The 20,271-nt window shown below is 46.4% G+C and overlaps 1 protein-coding gene across 1 annotated transcript in view; it reads left to right on the top strand.

Annotated features, from left to right (window-relative positions):
- The window catches only part of IL2RB (interleukin 2 receptor subunit beta), a 401,650-nt gene that overhangs the window by 90,018 nt on the left and 291,361 nt on the right, over positions 1–20,271 (top strand). The window contains exons 3-4 of the mRNA XM_085601347.1: positions 3,869–3,983; positions 5,018–5,099. Of these exons, the coding sequence (XP_085457473.1) occupies positions 3,869–3,983; positions 5,018–5,099 (197 nt within the window). The remainder of the gene's footprint in view (positions 1–3,868; positions 3,984–5,017; positions 5,100–20,271) is intronic.

Raw genomic sequence — 20,271 nt, 5'->3', positions numbered from 1 at the left:
CGTACGATACCATGGTGACCAAGTCGAGACTTTTCCTCATACCTATTGATACTTACTCCTAGCACCATTCAACACGTACCCCCCCTTGGAACGGCCCTCCCACATGCAACCGCCTGATCACGCACACCTCCACCAGAGACCCCAATAGCCCTCTGCCTTCCTCCCTGTGGCACGCTTGGTGACTAATGGGAGCGTATGCTTGCCCTCAATCAGTAGTGACGCGCACTGTCCTGTCTGACTAGGGGTGAATGTTTTGATTTGTTCTGCATTCTGTCCATCATCTGTGTGTCTTTTGCTTTCTCGCCCTAAGTGCTCCGGGCATGCCCAGACGTGGGTCCTGGGCTCACTGTGCAACTGGATTTAAGCTATCCTGGATGATGAGGGGTGAAACCCCGAAACCGGTCCTAGGATGCTTGTTTCCGGTCCAGAGAGGACCTGGTTGGCAGTTTGGGCAGGACTGTTCCCATGAGGCACAGGGTCAAGACAGATTTGCATATGGCCAGGTCTAAACTAGTGTGGTACGGTGAGCAAAATAATGATGTATTTAACCCAGATCTCTTGACTGAGGGTGAATGTTTTGATTTGTTCTGCATTCCGTCCATCAACTGTGCGTCTTTTGCTTTCTCGCCCTAAGTGCGCCGGGTATGCCCAGACGTGGGTCCCGGGCTCACTGCATTACTGGATTGAAGCTATCGTGGCTTATGAGGGGTGAAACCCCGAAACCGCTCCTAGGATGCTTGTTTCCGGTCCAGGGAGATCCTGGCCTGGCAGTTCGGGCTGGAGTGTTCCCATGAGGCACAGGGTCAAGACTGATTTGCATATGGCCAGGTCTAAACTGGGGTGGCACGGTGAGCAAAAGAACGATGGATTTAACCCACATCTCTTGACTGGGGTTGAATGTTTTGATTTGTTCTGAATTCCGTCCATCAGCTGTATGTCTTTTGCTTTCTCGCCCTAAGTGCGCCGGGTGTGCCTAGACGTGGGTCCCGGGCTCACTGTGCCAAGGGATTCAAGCTATCCTGGCCGATACCCCCAAACTGGTCCTAGGATGCTTGTTTCCGGTCCAGGGAGGACCTTGCTTTGCAGTTCGAGCTGGACTGTTCCCAAGAGGCACAGGGTCAAGGCTGATTTGCATATGGCCAGGTCTAAACTGGGGTGGCATGGTGAGCAAAGGAATGATGGATTTAACCCAGATCTCTTAACTGGGGGTGAATAGTTTGATTTGTTCTGCATTCCGTCCATCAACTGTGTGTCTTTTGCTTTCTCGTCTTAAGTGCGCCGGGTATGCCCAGACGTGGGTCCCGGGCTCACTGTGCCACTGGATTCAAGCTATCTTGGCTGCTGAGGGGTGTAACCCCGAAACCGGTCCTAGGATGCATGTTTCCAGTCCAGGGAGGACCTGGCTTGGCAGTTCCGGCTGGACTGTTCCCATGAGGCACAGGGTCAAAACTGTTTTGCATACGGCCAGTTCTAAACCGGGGTGGCATGGTTAGCAAAATAATGATGGATTTGACCCAGATCCCCTGACTGGGGGTGCATTTTTTGATTTGTTCTGCATTCCGTCCATCAACTGTTTGTCTTTTGCTTTCTCGCCCTAAGTGCTCCGGGCATACCCACACGTGGGTACCGGGCTCACTGTGCCACTGGATTTAAGCTATCCTGGCTGATGAGGGGTGAAACCCCGAAACCGGTCCTAGCATGCTTGTTTCCGGTCCAGAGAGGACCTGGTTTGGCAGTTCGGGCTGGACTGTTCCCATGAGGCACAGGGTCAAGACAGATTTGCATATGGTCAGGTCTAAACTGGGGTGGCACGGTGAGCAAAATAATGATGTATTTAACCCAGATCTCTTGACTGGGGGTGAATGTTTTGATTTGTTCTGCATTCCGTCCATCAACAGTGCGTCTTTTGCTTTCTTGCCCTAAGTGCGCCGGGTATGCCCAGACGTGGGTCCCGGGCTCACTGTGCTAAGGGATTCAAGCTATCATGGCTGATACCCCCAAAATGGTCCTAGGATGCTTGTTTCCGGTCCAGGGAGGACCTGGCTTTGCAGTTCGAGCTGGACTGTTCCCATGAGGCACAGGGTCAAGACTGATTTGCATATGGCCAGGTCTAAACTGTGGTGGCATGGTGAGCAAAGGAATGATGGATTTAACCCAGATCTCTTAACTGGGGTGAATATTTTGATTTGTTCTGCATTCCGTCCATCAACTGTGTGTCTTTTGCTTTCTCGTTTTAAGTGCGCCGGGTATGCCCAGACGTGGGTCCCGGGTTCACTGTGCCACTGGATTCAAGCTATCTTGGCTGCTGAGGGGTGTAACCCCGAAACCGGTCCTAGGATGCATGTTTCTAGTCAAGGGAGGACCTGGCTTGGCAGTTCCGGCTGGACTATTCCCATGAGGCACAGGGTCAAGACTGTTTTGCATACGGCCAGGTCTAAACAGGGGTGGCATGGTTAGCAAAAGAATGATGGATTTAACTCAGATCTCTTGACTGGGGGTGAATGTTTTGATTTGTTCCGCATTCCATCCATCAACTGTGTGTCTTTTGCTTTTTCACCATAAGTGCGCCAAGTATGCCCAGACGTGGGTCCTGGGCTCACTGTGCCACTGGATTCAAGCTATCCTGGCTGATGAGGGGTGAAATCCCGAAACCGGTCCTAGGATGCCTGTTTCCGGTCCAGGGAGGACCTGCTTGGCAGTTCGTGCTGGACTGTTCTCAGGAGGCACATGGTCAAGACTGATTTGCATATGGCCAGGTCTAAACTGGGGTGGCATGATGAGCAAAAGAATGATGGATTTAACCCAGATCTCTTGACTGGGGGTGAATGTTTAGATTTGTTCTGCATTCCGTTCATCAACTGTGTGTCTTTTGTGCACTGTCCTGTGGCACTGTTCATCGCTGCGCATATGATATAAACACAAACGGTTTTAGCACGCTGTAGAGCGCTCATGTTGTTGGATTGTTGTTCTCCTTATCCCTTTTCACTCTCCTATCCTCCCTCTTCCCCCTCCTCTTTCCCTTTTCTCCTTGCACAGTAGGAGTCCTCTTTCTCCACCCACATTCTTCTCTACAACCTGCAAAAAGTGCCTGGTACAGCAATGCTTAACATGTATCCTGACAATTCAATGTACATGCACCTTACTCTATAATGCCAAACATGTATCATGTTAAATTAACACATGTGTAAGTTACACAGTAAGGGCTCCACTGTTTACTGTTGCGTACCGTACCCTATGTTATTAATGAAACATTTACAAAAAAAAGACAAGCTAAACCAAAGCAACAGAAAAACTCATATAAAACAGAACACACTACTGTACTATCTTACTTGTAGATTATTTTTGACTTTTCTTATTGGTAGTATTTTTTCTACTGTCCTTTTCTAAGAGAAAGTCATTCACATTTTTTTTCATTTTGGTGGTTTACTTTGTTTTTTTATTGGCAATACTGTTATTTCCTCTCTTTTTGGGGAGAATCTTTATTAATCTCTTGTCTTCTGTTTCATTGCATTGTTTTCCGTGTTGCTAGATTCCTAGATCTGTCTCTTTTCTTCTAGTCTGTATGTTTTTCTAACTTTCTCATGAACGAGGGAGCATCACTTGCTTTCTTTAATTGTTGGGAGTTTTTTTAATATCAATTTGCTTCTATGAATGATCTCAGTTCTTATTTGCTATTTAAAGATTTCAATTGGGGTAGAGATCTATTTTTGGTGGGTAGTTCCTTCTCTTACCTGGTTGTGTGATTCCTGTCTCTATTTCGTAATTTTGTATTAGGGATATTCCTCTAGCTTCTCTTAAGGTGGGACATTTCCTCCCCCCGGGATGTCTCACCCACTCACTAGTCAAATGATTTTGTCATCCTCTGCAGGGACTCTGGGACTAACTTGCTATTATGACACTTTCTCTACACTTTCCTGCACCTGGATTCATGACAAGAATTTTACAGATGCCACTTGCTTGATAGAAGCCGAAGTACTAACATAGTAAGCTATTTTTCACGTATTCATTTTTATGTCTTGGGGAATAGTATTTATCATGAGTGTATTAATTCTGACAGTACAATCACTACATGAGCTGTTCACCTGATGGGAAGGAGGCAGAGACCACAATCCTTCTTTCCAATTGAGAAAATCAGCCTTTTCTGTCAACTGACTACATCTCAGAGGTTCTCTTTAGAACTGTTGGCAGGCAAGACACAATATAAATTCCACTCCCTGCTATGCCAAAATACAATTGCAAGAAACATAAAATATAATTTTCATTTTTTGTCCCTCAGAGGACTGCACACAGAAGCAATTTCAGAAGATACAGAAAACCCAATGTCATGTATGCCTCGTCCTCAAGGGAGTTAAATGAGAGATTGTTTCAGGAGGCACATGGAGGTATTTCAAGCCCCTTTTCATCCTGCCAGTTGCTATTGTAATCATCCTTCCAGTAGTTATACAGTCATCCGAGGGGCATGAAAATCCACCTTTCTTCTAGGCTCTACACCCAGTCTTAAGTGCAAAAACCTCATTCCAATTTTCTTTTCCCATGCCCTGCAGTCAGAGTCCTTTCCAAGGCACAGATAATTCCAGGTCCAGTTTCTTGTTTAAGGATTGTACACAGAGTCCACTACAGAAGGCAGTCAAATAATATCCAGTCTTTAAGGAAACTTGCTTAAAATCTACACAAGTAGCACAGAAATTTGGTTTGGGTTTTCCACATCTACGGACAACACCCAGATTCACTGAGAGGACAAAACATTCAATACCAGTTATTGATCCAGGGAGTTTAAGTAGAGTCTAAGTAGAGTCAGTTGGGGTCGAAATCCAATTTCAATTTTCCTCCCCTTGAAGTGTGCCAATAGCCCACTCCTGTAGATACATAAATCCAGTTCTAGTTCTTCTCCTCCAAGGGGCTACACCCACAATCTTTCCATATAGAGAGTCACCTCTCTCCACTCAATGCTGTGGCTAGAAAATGCACAATGTGACACGCTGCAACTGACATTATTCTTCTCTCATCTTTTTTGCAGTTCCATTTACGGAATGTGTAACCTGACCAGGAGTGGAGCCAACTCCATGGCATGCAAACTCTACTTTGGGGAGAAGAGAATGGTGGGTGTTGACAGGTGCAGGACAGCCAATGCCATAAACATAGAACTGTGCTCTTAATCTGGAGTTACGCTCTAGAAATGGTTCCCATATACCAGATGTTCTGTAGGAGTGGTTTCCGGCCTGGAAATGCTCTGTAAGAATTGGTTGAGTTGGCTGGTGCAGTACAGAAGTGATTCCCAGTTTAGAAATATTCTGTTGCAATGGTTCCCAGCCTGGAGAGTCTTTTTGATGATTTCCAGCTTGGATATGTCCAGTGGGAATGGTTCCCAGACAATGTATGTCCTACAGGAGTCATATATTTTTAAATGATATCCTGTAGAAGGTGTTTACAGTTGGAAGATAGTGGTTGCCAGTCTTTTCAATGTCCTCACAAACTTCTAATCTGTATATGTCTAGTGTGAGTGTTTCCTAATCTAGAGAGGTTTTTCAGAAGGTTTTTACAGTCGGAAGATGTCCTGTGTATAGAAATTTTCATCTGGACTGTGGGAACCTCTGTTGCTGCTGCCTGGGTTTTTCCGACCCACACTTCTTTCTGCCAACAGAAATCCTGCCCACCCCAGGGTCTAATGCAGGCTGCAGCGCAACCACATCAGTAGACACCTGGACACCTAGCTTGCCATTTGCCAGTGGCCGCCAGTTCCTGCTTATTCCAGCCTGATCCAATTGCCACCTTTTGAACAAGTGACACCGCCACTGTCCTTTTTTTCCCGCTCACTGTTCTTCCTACCAACAGAAGCCCCGCCCACTCCAGGACCTACTTAATGCAGGCCGCAGCACACTGTGCAGTGGTTTCACGCAGCAGGTGCACCCCTGGCGTTCAAAAGCAAGCCTGTCTGCACCCATCCATACCTGGAACGCACCCAGCGTCAGGAACCCTGGCCCCATGACCATCCAATGCAACACCAGAACCACAGCTGCCACCGGAGCCAACGAACCCCGCAAGTACTTCCTCCGCATCCTCCCTGACCTCAACACACACCGGTAAACAAACCGTTGCCGCATATCTCCCAGAACCACAGTAGGACCTTTCTCCTGCTCCCACTGAGATTCGCCTGCAACACCTCCGACGCCGATACCACCACCTCCAAACAACCAACACATGCCACCACCACTCACCAACTGTCTTCCATGCTCCTTAACGTCCGATCCCTCAAGAAACACTCTGACAAAATCTGGGACGTCCTCAAAAGCAATACAACTGGCCTTCTCTTCCAGACCAAAACATGACTAAACTCAGACATCGCCGCACCCATCCCACCTGCTCGACCGCCCATAAAATCATACACCAAGAGCGAACCCACAAACCAGGAGGAGGACTTGTGATCATCTAAGAAAACAGGATTGACTCAACACCTCCACGGACTCGGACACCAACCTCATGGAACACATCTACTTCTAAATACGAACAGAGTACTATGCCACCATTAAGGGAACCCTCGCCTACCGTCCCCGAGAAGAATTATGCAACCACATCGCAGACTTAATTGCTACCCTCTCCATCAGATCAACCAGTCGCATCCTCTTCGGGGACCTCAATTTCCACCTGGAAGACTTCCTGGACCCTAATTCCATGGCCTTTGACAGCCTCAGCAACCTTGGACTCACCCAGCTCGTCCAGCAGACCACACCCTCAACCCTATTTTCTGCTCCAACAGGATCATTACTGCGCACATGACCCCACTCACATGGTCCGACCACTACATCATACATTTAAGATACCCACCCACCAAGTCACCCCACCAGAAATACCCAAAGCACCATCAAGACACTGGGGCAAAATATCCGAAGAAAACAGGACCAAGATCCTACAGGAATGCCCACCCAATGACACTGAGAACCTCGATGTCAACACCAAGCTCTTCAATAAATGGCTCGCCGACTGCATCTACTGCACCGCTACCACCAAAAAAAAAAAAAACCTACAAAAACAACAAATGACACACAAACAACCTCAGGGAGTCCAAGCATCACTCCAAACAACTTGAGAGAAAATAAAGACTGGACACAAATACCACCACAAGATCCACATACAAAGCCGCCCTCAACCTCTACCACCAACAAGTATGAGACGCAAATAAAAAGGCCCTAACTCTCAGACTCTAAGCCAGCTCCTAAAACGGCAAAGAACTCCTAGCCATTGACAAGGAGTTCTTCAGTCCTGCAGCTGTCAACATCATCCCATATCATGCACTCTGCAACAACCTCTCAAAAGTCTTCAACAGAAGATTGCCAAGATCTACAACATGTTTGACCTACAGCATACTGATACTAACCACCCCAAACAGCCGGACACCTCATTCATCACCAAAGAGCAACTAAGCAACTGGAAGCATCTCTCGAACAGAGAAACCATTCTCTGATGAATACCATACACTCAGGAGCCCCCTTAGACCCATGCCCCCACTTCACATACAACCTAGGAAGAACCATCATCTCCCCCGCGCTCACCACTAGCATCACCTCCATAACCACCACCACCTTCCCGTCTCGCTGGAAAAATGCAGAAGTCAATGCCCTATTGAATAAACCAACAGCAGACCCCAACGCCCTCAGCAACTACAGACCCATCTCACTGCTGCCTTTTCCAGCTAAAGTCATTGAGAAGGCCATCAATACCCAACTTGCAGATCACCCAGAAATTCATCAACTCCTAGACAGCTCTAAATCTGTCTTTCGCACCAACAACAGCACAGAGACAGCCCTCATTCTGACCACTGATAACATCAGAAGCATCCTTGACCGAGGAGAAACAGCTGCACTTATCCTCCTCAACTTCTCCACAGCTTTCTATACGATCTCCTACATGTCACTCAGAAAGCTTCAGTACTTGTAAATCTGCAGACTGGTCTTCAAGTGGATATCCTTCTTCCTCACGGACAGAATTCAAGCATTAGACTTTCCTCCTACACCTCAGATCCCAAGAAACCCATCTGCGGAGGTTCTAAAAGATCGATGCTCAGCCCAACACTCTTTAACCCCTTCGATGCTGCGCAGATTCCGCCGCTGTGCTGACGGAATCTTGCGCGGGCGTGGTCATGACGGAATGGTTCCGTCATGAGCACAGCTCAACCGTGGGTCATGATGGAACCATTCCGTCATGAGCACCGAAGGGGTTAATGAAGCTGACATCTCCACAGCCCATGGCATCAACATGGTATCCTAAACCAACAACACATAGCTCATCCTATCATTTACAGACTCAACCTGCACCGCCAAAGCAAACTTCTCCAACTGCATGAGAAACATCACTGTTTGGTTGCAAAATAACTGCTTCCAGTTCAACACAGACAAAACCAAAGTCCTAATCTTTGGCAACAACTACTACCCCTGAGATGCTCCCAGGTGGCCCTCCAACCTTGGTTCCCCACCCAACCATGAGGACCATGCCAAGACTTTGGAATTATCCAGGGCACCAACTTCTCCATGAGCAGGCAGATCAACACCATCTCCTCATCACGCTTCCGCTTCCTGCGAATGCTATGCAAGATTTTCAAGTGGATCCCACTGAATACCAGACAAACGGTCTATCAGGATCTTATCACAAGTAGATTTGATTACGGAAAAGCCCTCTACGTCGGAATCCAAGCCCTACGCCGACTCCAAACCACCCAGAATGCTGCTGCCACACTCGTCCTGAAAATCCCATAAAATAGCCACATCTCTTCACACCTCAACAATCTCCACTGGCTTCCAGTCCAGGAAAGATGTAACATGAATCTACCCACCCACACTTATAAAGCTCTCCACAACAACAGTTCAGCCTACCTCAACCACCGCCTCAACTTCAACAAACCCACCAGACACCTTCGATCTGCGTCCTAGGCAAGAGCACACCTCCCTCGCATCAAGAAGACCAGAAGCAGAGGACTACCCTTCTCATACCTTGCAGCCAAGAACTGGAACCACTTCCTGAAACATATCGACATATATCGACTCCTATTTTTCTATATAAAAATAACTAAAAGAGCCAAATGTCTTTTTGTTTTATACGATGCACTTTTCTTTATCATTCACTTATCACTGCATGTTCTCTCACCCAATTGTGAGAACTGGTCTTTTGAAACTCTTGATTAATATGCAATAAATAAATTACTTGCAATTCAACATCGTTTATCTGCCTGCATCTCGTTTGCCATGATGGTCTAATAACTACCTGATCTTATAAATAACTATGGCCACGGTTTCTCTCGTTTGTGTGATTAATTTCCTAGTGAACAAATGTTTCTTGCGATACATATTATTACCACAGGTTCTCTAAAATTGTGGGGCCACCCTTGTTTAAATATACACTTCTCCCACCTCAGACCTGCCCTAATTAGCGCCTGGTTACTCTCACGGGTGATTAGACACGCCCTACAAATTCACATAACATATCATACCATAACAAAAGGATTATCACTAGAGCAGGGGATTCACTTTCAGCATAGAAGAATGCCAAGTAAGCCATCATTTTGAATCAGCTTGGGAAATTCATTTTTGCTTTTCAGAAACACATCACAAAGCGCAGTTTATTTGTGGAAAGCAAAACAAATTGTCCTTGACATGCATGGTATTTTCGCCCTACACATGGTACCTATTATTTATTTCCCTGTACAAGTTTGTGATGCATCGCACGGCCAACTTGGGGAAGGGAAATATCCATTGTTAGGATACCCTAAATAGGATGGGCCTCCTGATGCATGAAAGGCAGCATCCCTGTGGCAGAAAGCTCACCATTTTTGACAGATGGCTTCACTGGTGGTTAGTGAGCAATAACCTCACCTCTCTATGAGGAAGTTCACCACGAAGTCAGTGGAGAATGGAGAACTGCTGATTTATGGTGATTTTCACATTCCTCCAAATTATGAATGATCCCCTTGGTCTTTAAATTTTGCAGATGTCCCTGCTCATGTGCTGGAAAAGGCAACAAAAAACTTGGGTGCCTCTACATTGAGGTCTGTGTGTGAGTTGGGTGGAACAGTATCCCTAGATGGAATACCACACCACCTGATTGCAAATAGCTAAGTGTTCAAACACACAGATTTCACTGGTGCAGGAACACCAGGACTGATTTTAACAGACAGAAATTCGAGTCAGTAAAATCGCAAAAGAATTGGAATACAAGCGGATCCCAGCCCTGCCCCTGGCCAATCCCCTTCTACAGCATTAAACACTGCCCTCACAGATCAAAGTTTCCCATTCCCAACACCGCCCTTATCCTGTCAACCTCAATCACTCCATCCCCCCCGCCCCCGGACCAGCCACCTCCTTGTGACCCACTGCTTCAAGGTCAAATTGGTGCGACAATCTAATCAAATTGGAAATTATAGTCCGAATTTCACACTCCCCAAATGGTACACATGCTTATTCCCTATTCCTTGGGGATTAACTCATACTAACTGTAGGATTCTGGCCAGAAATGTTATTTCTGTCTGTGTAGTATAATACCAGCACCTAAATCCATCTGGCCTATAACCAGGGCCTAAATGTCCATTTGTTTCCTTGGAGATGGGAACCCCTCAGCCTACCCAGCTTAGGATGGAATACACAGCTACATTCCTTCAGACCAGCCTGTAACCCATCACCAACATCACCTGTGGACAAACACATATGAAATTTCAAGCACAATATCTGCGATGTCTCCAAACAATTATACTCACCCCGTTCGCTGCATACAAGTTTGCTCGTGCCTGCCAATAAATTTGATGGCACTTCTACAACTTACCTTTTGTTGTGATATGATCCACAGCATCATAATCGGGGTCCAGCAAATCTTCCTATGGAAATTATTAGTGATTGGGAAACCTAAAACTGCCATGTAATGAACCTTCCAACACTCCACAATATGTAGATTTATCATTCTCACCACCATCTACTTATACCAGGAAATATGGGTTCTCCTTGATTCCAGGACAACCCACCATCACATTCATCATACCTGTTCTACTAATGCTACAAACTTTAATATAGAGAAGGTTCCTGTGTTCCAACAACCTGGATCAGTTAGGCAGTAAATCTTTTACACCTGTATGATATACGGTCAAGTACCTCAATGTTGCTGCACACACTTCAATACACTCTTGTGCCTGGTGTAGAATATACGTTCCACCACCACACCAGGTCCTTCGAAAAAAAATTCTGCAAACAAGTTTATGATTCCAAATCCCAGGTATTAATGTGTATGGTCATTAAGTTACAGCCCGTCGTATGACTATGCATTGTATGTTAAGAGATGTTCCTTACTGCCAGATGACGTGTATACATAATCTGTCAATGTATGCTCTACAGTGGACCTCTAAAAAAAGTCAATCAGCTTTGAATATTCTAACAACAGTGCCATGGTCGAGCCAATAGCCTTAATCTGATGCAGTTCAAAGCAGATAAACCTTACGGGGTGACAAGTCTGACTGTCTGTGATGACTATTTAACCCCTTTGCTGCCAGGCCTTTTCGCCCCCCTGTGCCACACCCTTTTTTGGCTATTTGGGGTAGATCGCGCTTAGGCCCCCTAACTTTTTGTCCACATAAGGTATCCACGCCAAATTGGCTTCCTTTTCTCCCAACATGCTGGGGATTCAAAAGGTACCTAGGGTTTGCGGATTCCCCTGGAGTTGATCGAGAAATTAGGCAAAATACAGCAAAAGTGTGGGTTTTTGGGGAAAAATGGGAAAAAAGTGCTGCAGAAGAAAGTGGCTGTTTTTTCTATGCAAATGGTATCAATGAAGGGTTTGTGGTGTTAAAATCACAATTTTCCCAGTTTTCAGGAACAGGCAGACTTTTAGAAAAACAAAATGTTCTACACAGTTTAGACATTTTACTGTTTACATAGCCTATTTTTACTTTTTTCGTGCTTTTAACATCCTTTCAGTTAGTGGTAGAAATGGATATTAAACAAATTATGGATCCCGGATACATTTTTGAAAGGTAGACAAAACTCTGAATTCAGCAAGGGGTAATTTGTGTAGATCCTTCAAGGTTCTACACAATGTGTACCATTTAGCAAAATACATAGAAGATAATATAAGCAGCGAGAATATGACATTATAATGCATATTACTGTAATATTACACATGGTTAACCACTGCGTTGTTAAGGCTTTGAGGTCAAAGTTACCAGCCTGTTACACAACGTAAACATTTATACAGCGTTATTGGCAAGGGAGACATACCTGTCATCGTATAACACCAGTCCACCAGCAGTGTTAGCCAACAGCCTTCGGTCTAGACTTAGGTTAACTACTTGATCAGCATTCTACTGCAATGTATCTTCTACCTAGAAACTTGTCAGGTGCCTTATGTGTTTATTCACTAGGGCAGTTGGAGCCCGGTTCCATTGTCTCTTGTGTGGCTGCATAGCTTTGGTATAGTCCCCAAAAGTTTTTGGGTCGGTTCTGGGGAGGAAGTAGTTCACTGTAACGCTCTGTTTGCGTATTGCAGTACACCATATCTTTAGACCCGCTAGCTATGGTAGGAACCGGGCTGTGGGCCCAGCACATCGCCACCCTGCGTTTGGCTAGCAGTAGCCCCATATCAACTTAACGCCTCACTTCTTTTGGCAGGCGCTTTGATTAGCCCAACAATGTTAGCAAGGGGTCTGGAGTTAACGTTGTGGCAATGATTTCACCCAGCCCCTTAAATATCAGCTTCTAGTAGTTAGCAATCCCTGAGCATAATCAAGCTAAATAAAAAAAAAACAGCTGGGCTCTCTCCACACGTTTCACACTCTGCTGTGTCACGCAATCCATATCGATGCAATCTTTCTGGGGTATAGTAGACCTTGTTAAGGAATTTAAAATGGACAAGTCTGCGGCCCCCATTTAAGGAGACTCGCTTCATACTCTCGCAACATTATTTCCAGATGGAATCGTCTAAAACCTCTCCCAATTCAGTCTGGCACTCCAGTCTAGCTTTGATATCAAAATTGTCCTGTAATCCTGCATTATTTTATATATGCTAGAGACTATCTTCGCAGGCGAATCTGGCTTCAATATTTATGTAAAGGTCGCCACGTCTGGCGGTTCAATTAATTTGTTTCCTAACATTTCTTCCAAGGCCTAGATCCTTCAAGGTTTTCCTATAGACAATAACAGTTGAAATAAAAGAATATTGAAATTTAGTTGAAAAAAACTGTCATTTGTGCCTACATGTTCACCTGTAACTTCTTCTATGAGAAATTTTTAAAAGCTAGAAACCGTTACATCCACTGGACCCTTCTTGTTGCGGAGATATATGAGTGTTGTAGATTAATCAAGAACCCAGAGCCAATAACTGAGTTGCACCTTGCAATGGTTTTTCATTGTGTACCGGGTATACAGCAATTAATTTGGTAACGTATAAAGAGTGAAATATAGGTATCAAGAAAACCTAAGTATATCTGAAATGGGAACTAGATATGGAGTTTAGAAGCAGTGGTTATTTGTGCATCTCTGAATTTGTGGCTACCCATATTAGCATGTGATTAGAGGGTATTGCTCAAAAGGACTTCTTTTTTACACAGTCTTACATTTGGAAGGCAGAAATGCATAGAAAGACAAACGGTAATAACACTTGTTCTACTATTCTGTGTTCCTCTACGTCTCCTGATAAAAAGTATACCTCAATTGTGTGAGTAGGCCTAGTGTCGGCGGCATGAAATGGCCCAAAACGCACAGTGGACACATCATATTTTTCCAGTGAAAACTGACCCTTTTTTTGCAAAGTGCCTAGCTATGGATTGTGGGCCCTAACTCAGGACCTAGGGAAAAATAGCAAACCTGTACATTTCCTAAAACTAGACAACCAGGGAAACCCAGTGGCTCTCACCAGGTTCTGTTACCCAGAATCCCTTGCAAACCTCAAACTTTGTAAAAAATCAAATAAAACAAATTTTCCTCACATTTCTGTGGTGGAAAGTTCTAGAATCTGCGTGGAGCCACAAACTTGCACCCACACAGCATTCCCCCATCTGCCAGTAAAAATGGTAGCTCACTTGTGTGGGTAAGCCTGGTGTCCCCGACAGGAAATGTCCCAAAACAGGGTGGACATGTCACATTTTCCAGTGAAAACTGATCCTCTTTTTGCAGTGTACCTAGCTGTGGAATTTGGGACCTAGCTCTGCCGGCACCTAGGGAATCCTAGCTAACCTGTACATTTGTGAAAACTAGACACCCAGAGGAATCCAGGATGGTGTCACTTGTGTGGCTCCCACCAAGTTCTGTTACTCCCTTTCATACCTTAAACTTTGTAAAAAAAAAAAAATATATATTCCACAGATTTCTGTGATGGAAAGTTCAGGAATCTGCGAGGAGCCACAAACTTCCACCTGCCCAGCATTCCCTGAAGTCGGCCGATACAAATGGTACCTCACTTTTGTGGGTAGGCCTAGTGGCCACGACAGGAAATGGCCCAAAATGCAACGTGGACACATCACATTTTTCCAGTGAAAACTGGCCCTTTTTTAGCACTGTGCCTAGCTGTGGATTTTTTAGCCCTAGCTCAGCCGGCACCTAGGAAGAACTAGCAAACCTGTACATTTTTGAAAACTAGACACTCAGAGGAATCCAGGATGGGGTGACTTGTGTGGCTCTCACCAGGTTCTGTTACCCAGAATACCTTGCAAACCTCAAACTTTGTAAAAACAAAAAACACATTGTCCTCATATTTCTGTGAGGGAGCGTTCTGGAATCTGTGGGAAGCCACAAACTTCAATGCACCCAGCATTCCCTCTAGTCTCATGATAAAAATGGTACCTCACTTGTGTGGGTAGGCCTAGTACCAATGACAGAAAACAGCCCAAAACGCAACATGGACACATCACATTTTCCAAGGGAAAACTGACCCTTTTTGTGCAATGTGCCGAGCTGTGATTTTTTTGCCCTAGCTCAGCAGGCACCTAGGAAAAACTAGCAAACCTGTACATTTTTTAAAAACTAGACACTCGGAGGAATCCAGGGTGGGGTGACTTGTGTGTCTCTCACCAGGTTTTGTTACCCAGAATCCCTTGAAAACCTCAAACCTTGTTAAAACAAAAACACATTTTCATCACATATATGTGATGGAAAGTTCTGGAATCTGCGGGGAGCCACAAACTTCCACTCACCCAGCATTCCCCAAAGTCTGCCAATACTAATAGTACTTCACTTGTGTGGGTAGGCCTAGTGCCTGCAACAGGAAATGGCTCAAAACATATTGTGGAGACATCAAAATAATTTTTGACAAAACAACCTGATTTTGCAAGGGAGTCACCTGCGTTTTTGGTCCCGGGCTCGACAGCCATCTAGGAAAACCTACCAAACCCAGTCATTTCTGAAAACTAGACACATGGGGGAGCGCAGGGAGGTGTAGCTTGCGTGGATACCCCAATGTTTTCTTACCCAGAATCACCTGCAAACCTCAAATTTAGCTAAAGAAATCACATTTTCCTCACTTTTGTGCGGGAAAGTTGTGGGAGCAATGGGGCGACACAAATTTCCCACCATCCAGCATTACCCTAGGTCTCCCGATTAAAATGTTACCTCGCTTGTGTGGGTGCGCCGAGTACCTGCAACAGGGAAGGGCCCAAAACATATTGTGGAGACATCAGAATTATCTATCACAAAACGACCTTGTTTTGGAAGGGGAGCACCTGCGTTTTTGGTCCCGGGCTAGGCCGCCGTCTAAGGAAACCTATCAAACCCAGACATTTCTGAAAACTAGACACCCAGGGGAGTTCAGGGAGGTGTGGCTTGCTTGGATCCCCAAACGTTTTCTTACCCAGAATCCCCTGCAAACTCAAATTTAGTTAAAAAGTCACATTTTACACACATTTCTGTGTGGGAAGGCTGTGCGATCACCGTGCCAGCACAGATTTCCCACCACACAGTGTTCCCCTCAGTCTCCCAATAAAAATGATACCTCACATTAGTGGGTGCACAAAGCAGTGTCAGCCTAAAAACGTATTTAAAAAACCTGCCCTTTTGACCCCCTTTGGTCCCCCCTCAGTTTTTCATTTTAAAGGTTTTTAGGTCCTCTGCTTTGGACACCCACACAAGTGAGGTATCATTGTTTTCAGGAGAATGAGGGAAATACTGGGTGGTGGGAAACTTGTGCCAGTGCAGTGATCCAACAACTTTTCCGCACAGAAATGTGAGGAAAGTGTGAATTGTTAGCTAAATGTGAGGTTTGCAGGGGATTCTGGTAATAAAACGCTGGAGGATCCACGCAAGCCACACCTCCAGCCAAGCACCATCCATGCACACCACCAGCCAAGCGCTAACCACACACCGCCAGCCAAGCACCATCCAAGCATATCGCCAGCCAAGTAATAGTCCACGCACACCGCCAGACATGTGCCATCCACACACACCGCTAGCCAAGCGACAGTCCACGCACTGCCAGCCAAGCACTAGTTCACACACATTGTCAGCTAAGCACAATTCCACACACACCGCCAGCAAAATGCAGGTTGACACACACACCCAGCCAAGCGCCAGTAAACACAGACCGTCAGCCAAACTCTGGTTCACATATACGAACACAGAAACTTTCGCTAGTGTCTAGTGGTTTTCTGCCCCCCTTGAGAGCAGATGTGCCTAAAAATATTGCTCATCTGCCACAAGGGGGGCAGAAGCAGCCAAAATGTGTTCACAAAAAAAGGGGCCACTCCCTGACATGCCCATAAACATACCTCGATATCTCTGGTGCCTAGTGGGCTTTCTGCAAGACTGTGGCAATTTTTATTTCGGGGGGCATTATGGGTGGCCCCCACCTCTCTTTTAGTACATAAAAAAGAATCCTGGTGTCTAGTTGGCTTTGTGCCCCCGTAGGGGGTGGCTGATTGGGGCAATTGCCACCATCTTTATTCCGAGGGGGCAGAAAGACTGTGGCAATTTTTGGGAGGGGTGGGGGCATTATAGTGTACATTTAGGGCAGCCCAAATCCCTGGTGTCTGGTGGGCTTTCTGACCCCCACCCCTCCGGGGGACAGATTGGGGACTACTGGCCCCATCTGCTCCTCGGGGGGGGGGGCAGAAAGACTGAATATGCCCAAATGAATATTGGGGGAGCAAAGGCCCTTGCCCAAGGGGCCGCTTCCCCCTCCCTGATGTCTAGTGGTGGATTCCTGCTTCGGGATCGCCCTCCTGCGGTGATCCCTAAACAGGGATCTACTATGGAAGGGTACCATTGGAAAGGGGAGATTCTCCCCTTTCCAACGACACCTCTCCCGTGTGCTTTGGTGCTCAGGGGGCTGAGATAGCCCCACAAGCGCTGTTTCAGTTTCAATGTAATGACGTCAGCCCGCCATGTGTGCGATCGTCATTACATTGAGAAAACAAAATATCTCGTGAGGTTTGAGAAGCTCTTCCCCACCTCCCAAGGCTAAGAAAAAAAAAAGGAAGTCACTCTGCTGTTTACAGCAGAGGAATTAGGCAACGATATGCCGAGGACGTAACGGTTACGTCCTTGGCGCACCAGCACCACAGCGGAGGGCGTAACCATTACGTCCTCGGCACTCAAGGGGTTAAGGTACAAAAAGAGGTATCTGTTGCTACTAGACTTCAAACCATGGACTAAGAATTTCTACCCTCTGCTCGTTTTTTTTTCTATAAATGCATAGAGTTGTGGTCTCTAAGCACACACGTGGCCTAATTTCCTTTCTGCTTCGTCACAGCCATAGACTCATATGATGTATGAAAGCTTACATGCACCTTTGCAATTCATCAACTAGCACCACAGAGACACTGAGCTACCTGATGATGAGGCAATTGCCTGCCAATTCCTTTCTAGACATAGGCAGATTGGCCACACATGGGCTTTTTTATTACACTGTTATCGACCATTTTGTGGTGCATTTGTTCTCGCAATATTTAACCAGCTCAATATCAATGTTGACACTATAGCCTCATTGATAGTTCTTCCATACTGCAATAGTCAGTACTTACAGGGAAGTCCTCAAGTTTCATGTCAACAAATGTATTTAGCCCTCTTGCACCAGTGCCATGTACCCTACATTACTTTTAAGTGCCGGAGGCTCCTATTTGAGTCTTTCATGTGGAAGGAAGGCCGAAAGCTCATGTCTGAAATTAGGAAGATGGTAGGGGATAGAAACACGAATATATTAAGACACAATCAAATAACAATCAATTAAGATCAATGTCTGGTAAGAGGTACAGTTAAAAAAGTATTTATGCCAATCCTATTATTATTGTTATTGTTGTTATAATTATTATATTTATACTGCAGATTAACAGCACTCTAAAAGTGAAACTCAATCAATCGAGAGGGATGTTAAATATCAGGTGTAGGCAAGTGCCCCTTTTTGCATGGTTACCCCCACATTTTGCTTGACATCTGATGCAACCTGACTAGATGTGCCCTGGGTCCCTGCCAATCAGGGTGCCAGGGCCTGTGTTCTTTTCCAAAACTGTACCTTTGTACACACAATTGGCACATCCCTGGCCACAGGTAAGCCCCATGTAAAAAGTACCATCGGTACCAAGGGCACTCTGACCAGGGAAGGCCTCTAAGGGCTGCAGCACCTATTGTGCCACCCTTACAGTCCCTGTACTCTAACACCCACACACTACCATTGCAGGCTGCGTGTTTTGGTGCAGAGAAAAGTGAAGAGTCACATGGCATGTGTGCCATGCCCCTAACCCACTGCCTGAGGCCTAGGTAAGCCAACCCTCTAGCAGTGTGCACTAGCCTCAGGTGAGGGTACAGTGGCATGGGCCCTGTACCCCTACAGTGTCTAAGTCCATTCTTAGACACTGTAAGTGTAGTAAAGCCATAAAGAGTATATGATCTGTGAGCTGGTCATTACGAACTCCACAGCTCCATAATGGCTTTACTAAAACCTGGAAAGTTTGGTAGCAAACCTCTCAGCATATTAAACTCACACTGATGCCAGTGTGGAATTTAATGTAAAATGCACTCAGAGGGCATATTAGAGATGCCACCTGAAACACGACCAGCCCTGGTGTGGTTTCTGAATGACTACCCGCCATTTGCCACCACTAGACAGGTTTCTGCACCTCTGGGTAGAGAGCCTCCACTCTCTGGTTCTAGAAACAATGCCCATCCTGGGCAGAGGTGTCATGCCTCCTCTCCCAGGATGGGCTGGGTCCACGAAGGGGAAGCGTCAAAGGCCTACCGCCTTTGGGAGCTGACACTGCCTTTTGCTGCCCCCACCAACTGGCTCCCATTGGTTCTGTCCCCCACTTTTGGGCAGGAAAATCGGTGGGAAAACCAATCTAGGAGGAGAGGTGTGCCCACCTCTGCTAACGTCACCCTTTAGATGGGGGAGGTGAGGTGAAGTACACATCTCAGTCCCCTATATCTTGAAGATGAGGGGACCCAACCAATCAGGAGGAGGCTCATGCCCGCTCCCACTGGATGGTAGCACAATGGGGGGTGTAACCACCCAAAGGAAGGGACTCATTGGTACTGACCTGCACACCCCTTTTAACACTCCTAAATTTAGCATTTAGGGGCCACCCTGAACCTTGCCTCCTCAGATTTAAGGAAAAAATAGAAGGAACGAAGAGCTGTGCTGACCCAGGAAGAAGAGGACAACTACGGCTTTGGCCCCAGCCCCACCGGCTTGTTCACCTCCAGCCTGCCTACAGCGAATAACCCATCGTGTCTAGCAGCCTGCAGTCCCCCAGAGTCCGGAGGACCTGCCCTGCACTCACCTTACAGACTCTGTCTCTCGTGAGCACCGGATTTGCTCAACAAAGACTCCAAGACCAGAATCTGGATTCCGGCGAATCTGCACCACTCTGCACCTGACGCCCACGGCCCGAGTTCGAGTGGCCCAACACCATGAGGAGGTCTCCCCAGCGATCCTGACCAGGCATATGGTGATCCCTGACCTCCCTCAAGCCTCAAGACAACGCCTGCAGCCTCAACCTAAAGGCCCCCCCCCCCCGACCGGAGCTGGTAAGAAAACCCGATGCCAGAAGACACCCCTGCACGCAACACCCCATGGCCTTGAGTGGCCTAACCGACAGTGTCCAGGCATCCCCCAAGAATCCAACTCACCTCTCCAGCTGGGGGTCACCTTCAGGAAGCCTCCCTGCTTGAGCCTGCAGCATCTTTGCTGAACCGAAGGTCTTCCTTGAGAAGCACAGGACCCCCAATGTCTCCCTGGCACTCTGCACCCAGCCGCCCCAGTCGCGCTGGTGGTGCAAATTCTATGCTGATTGTTGGCCCCTGCAGTGCTGATCTTAACCCCAGG

Source organism: Triturus cristatus, chromosome 4_2, assembly GCF_964204655.1.
Source record: "Triturus cristatus chromosome 4_2, aTriCri1.1, whole genome shotgun sequence".
Lineage (NCBI taxonomy): Eukaryota > Metazoa > Chordata > Amphibia > Caudata > Salamandridae > Triturus > Triturus cristatus.
This window is presented reverse-complemented; position numbering and strand designations above follow the sequence as displayed.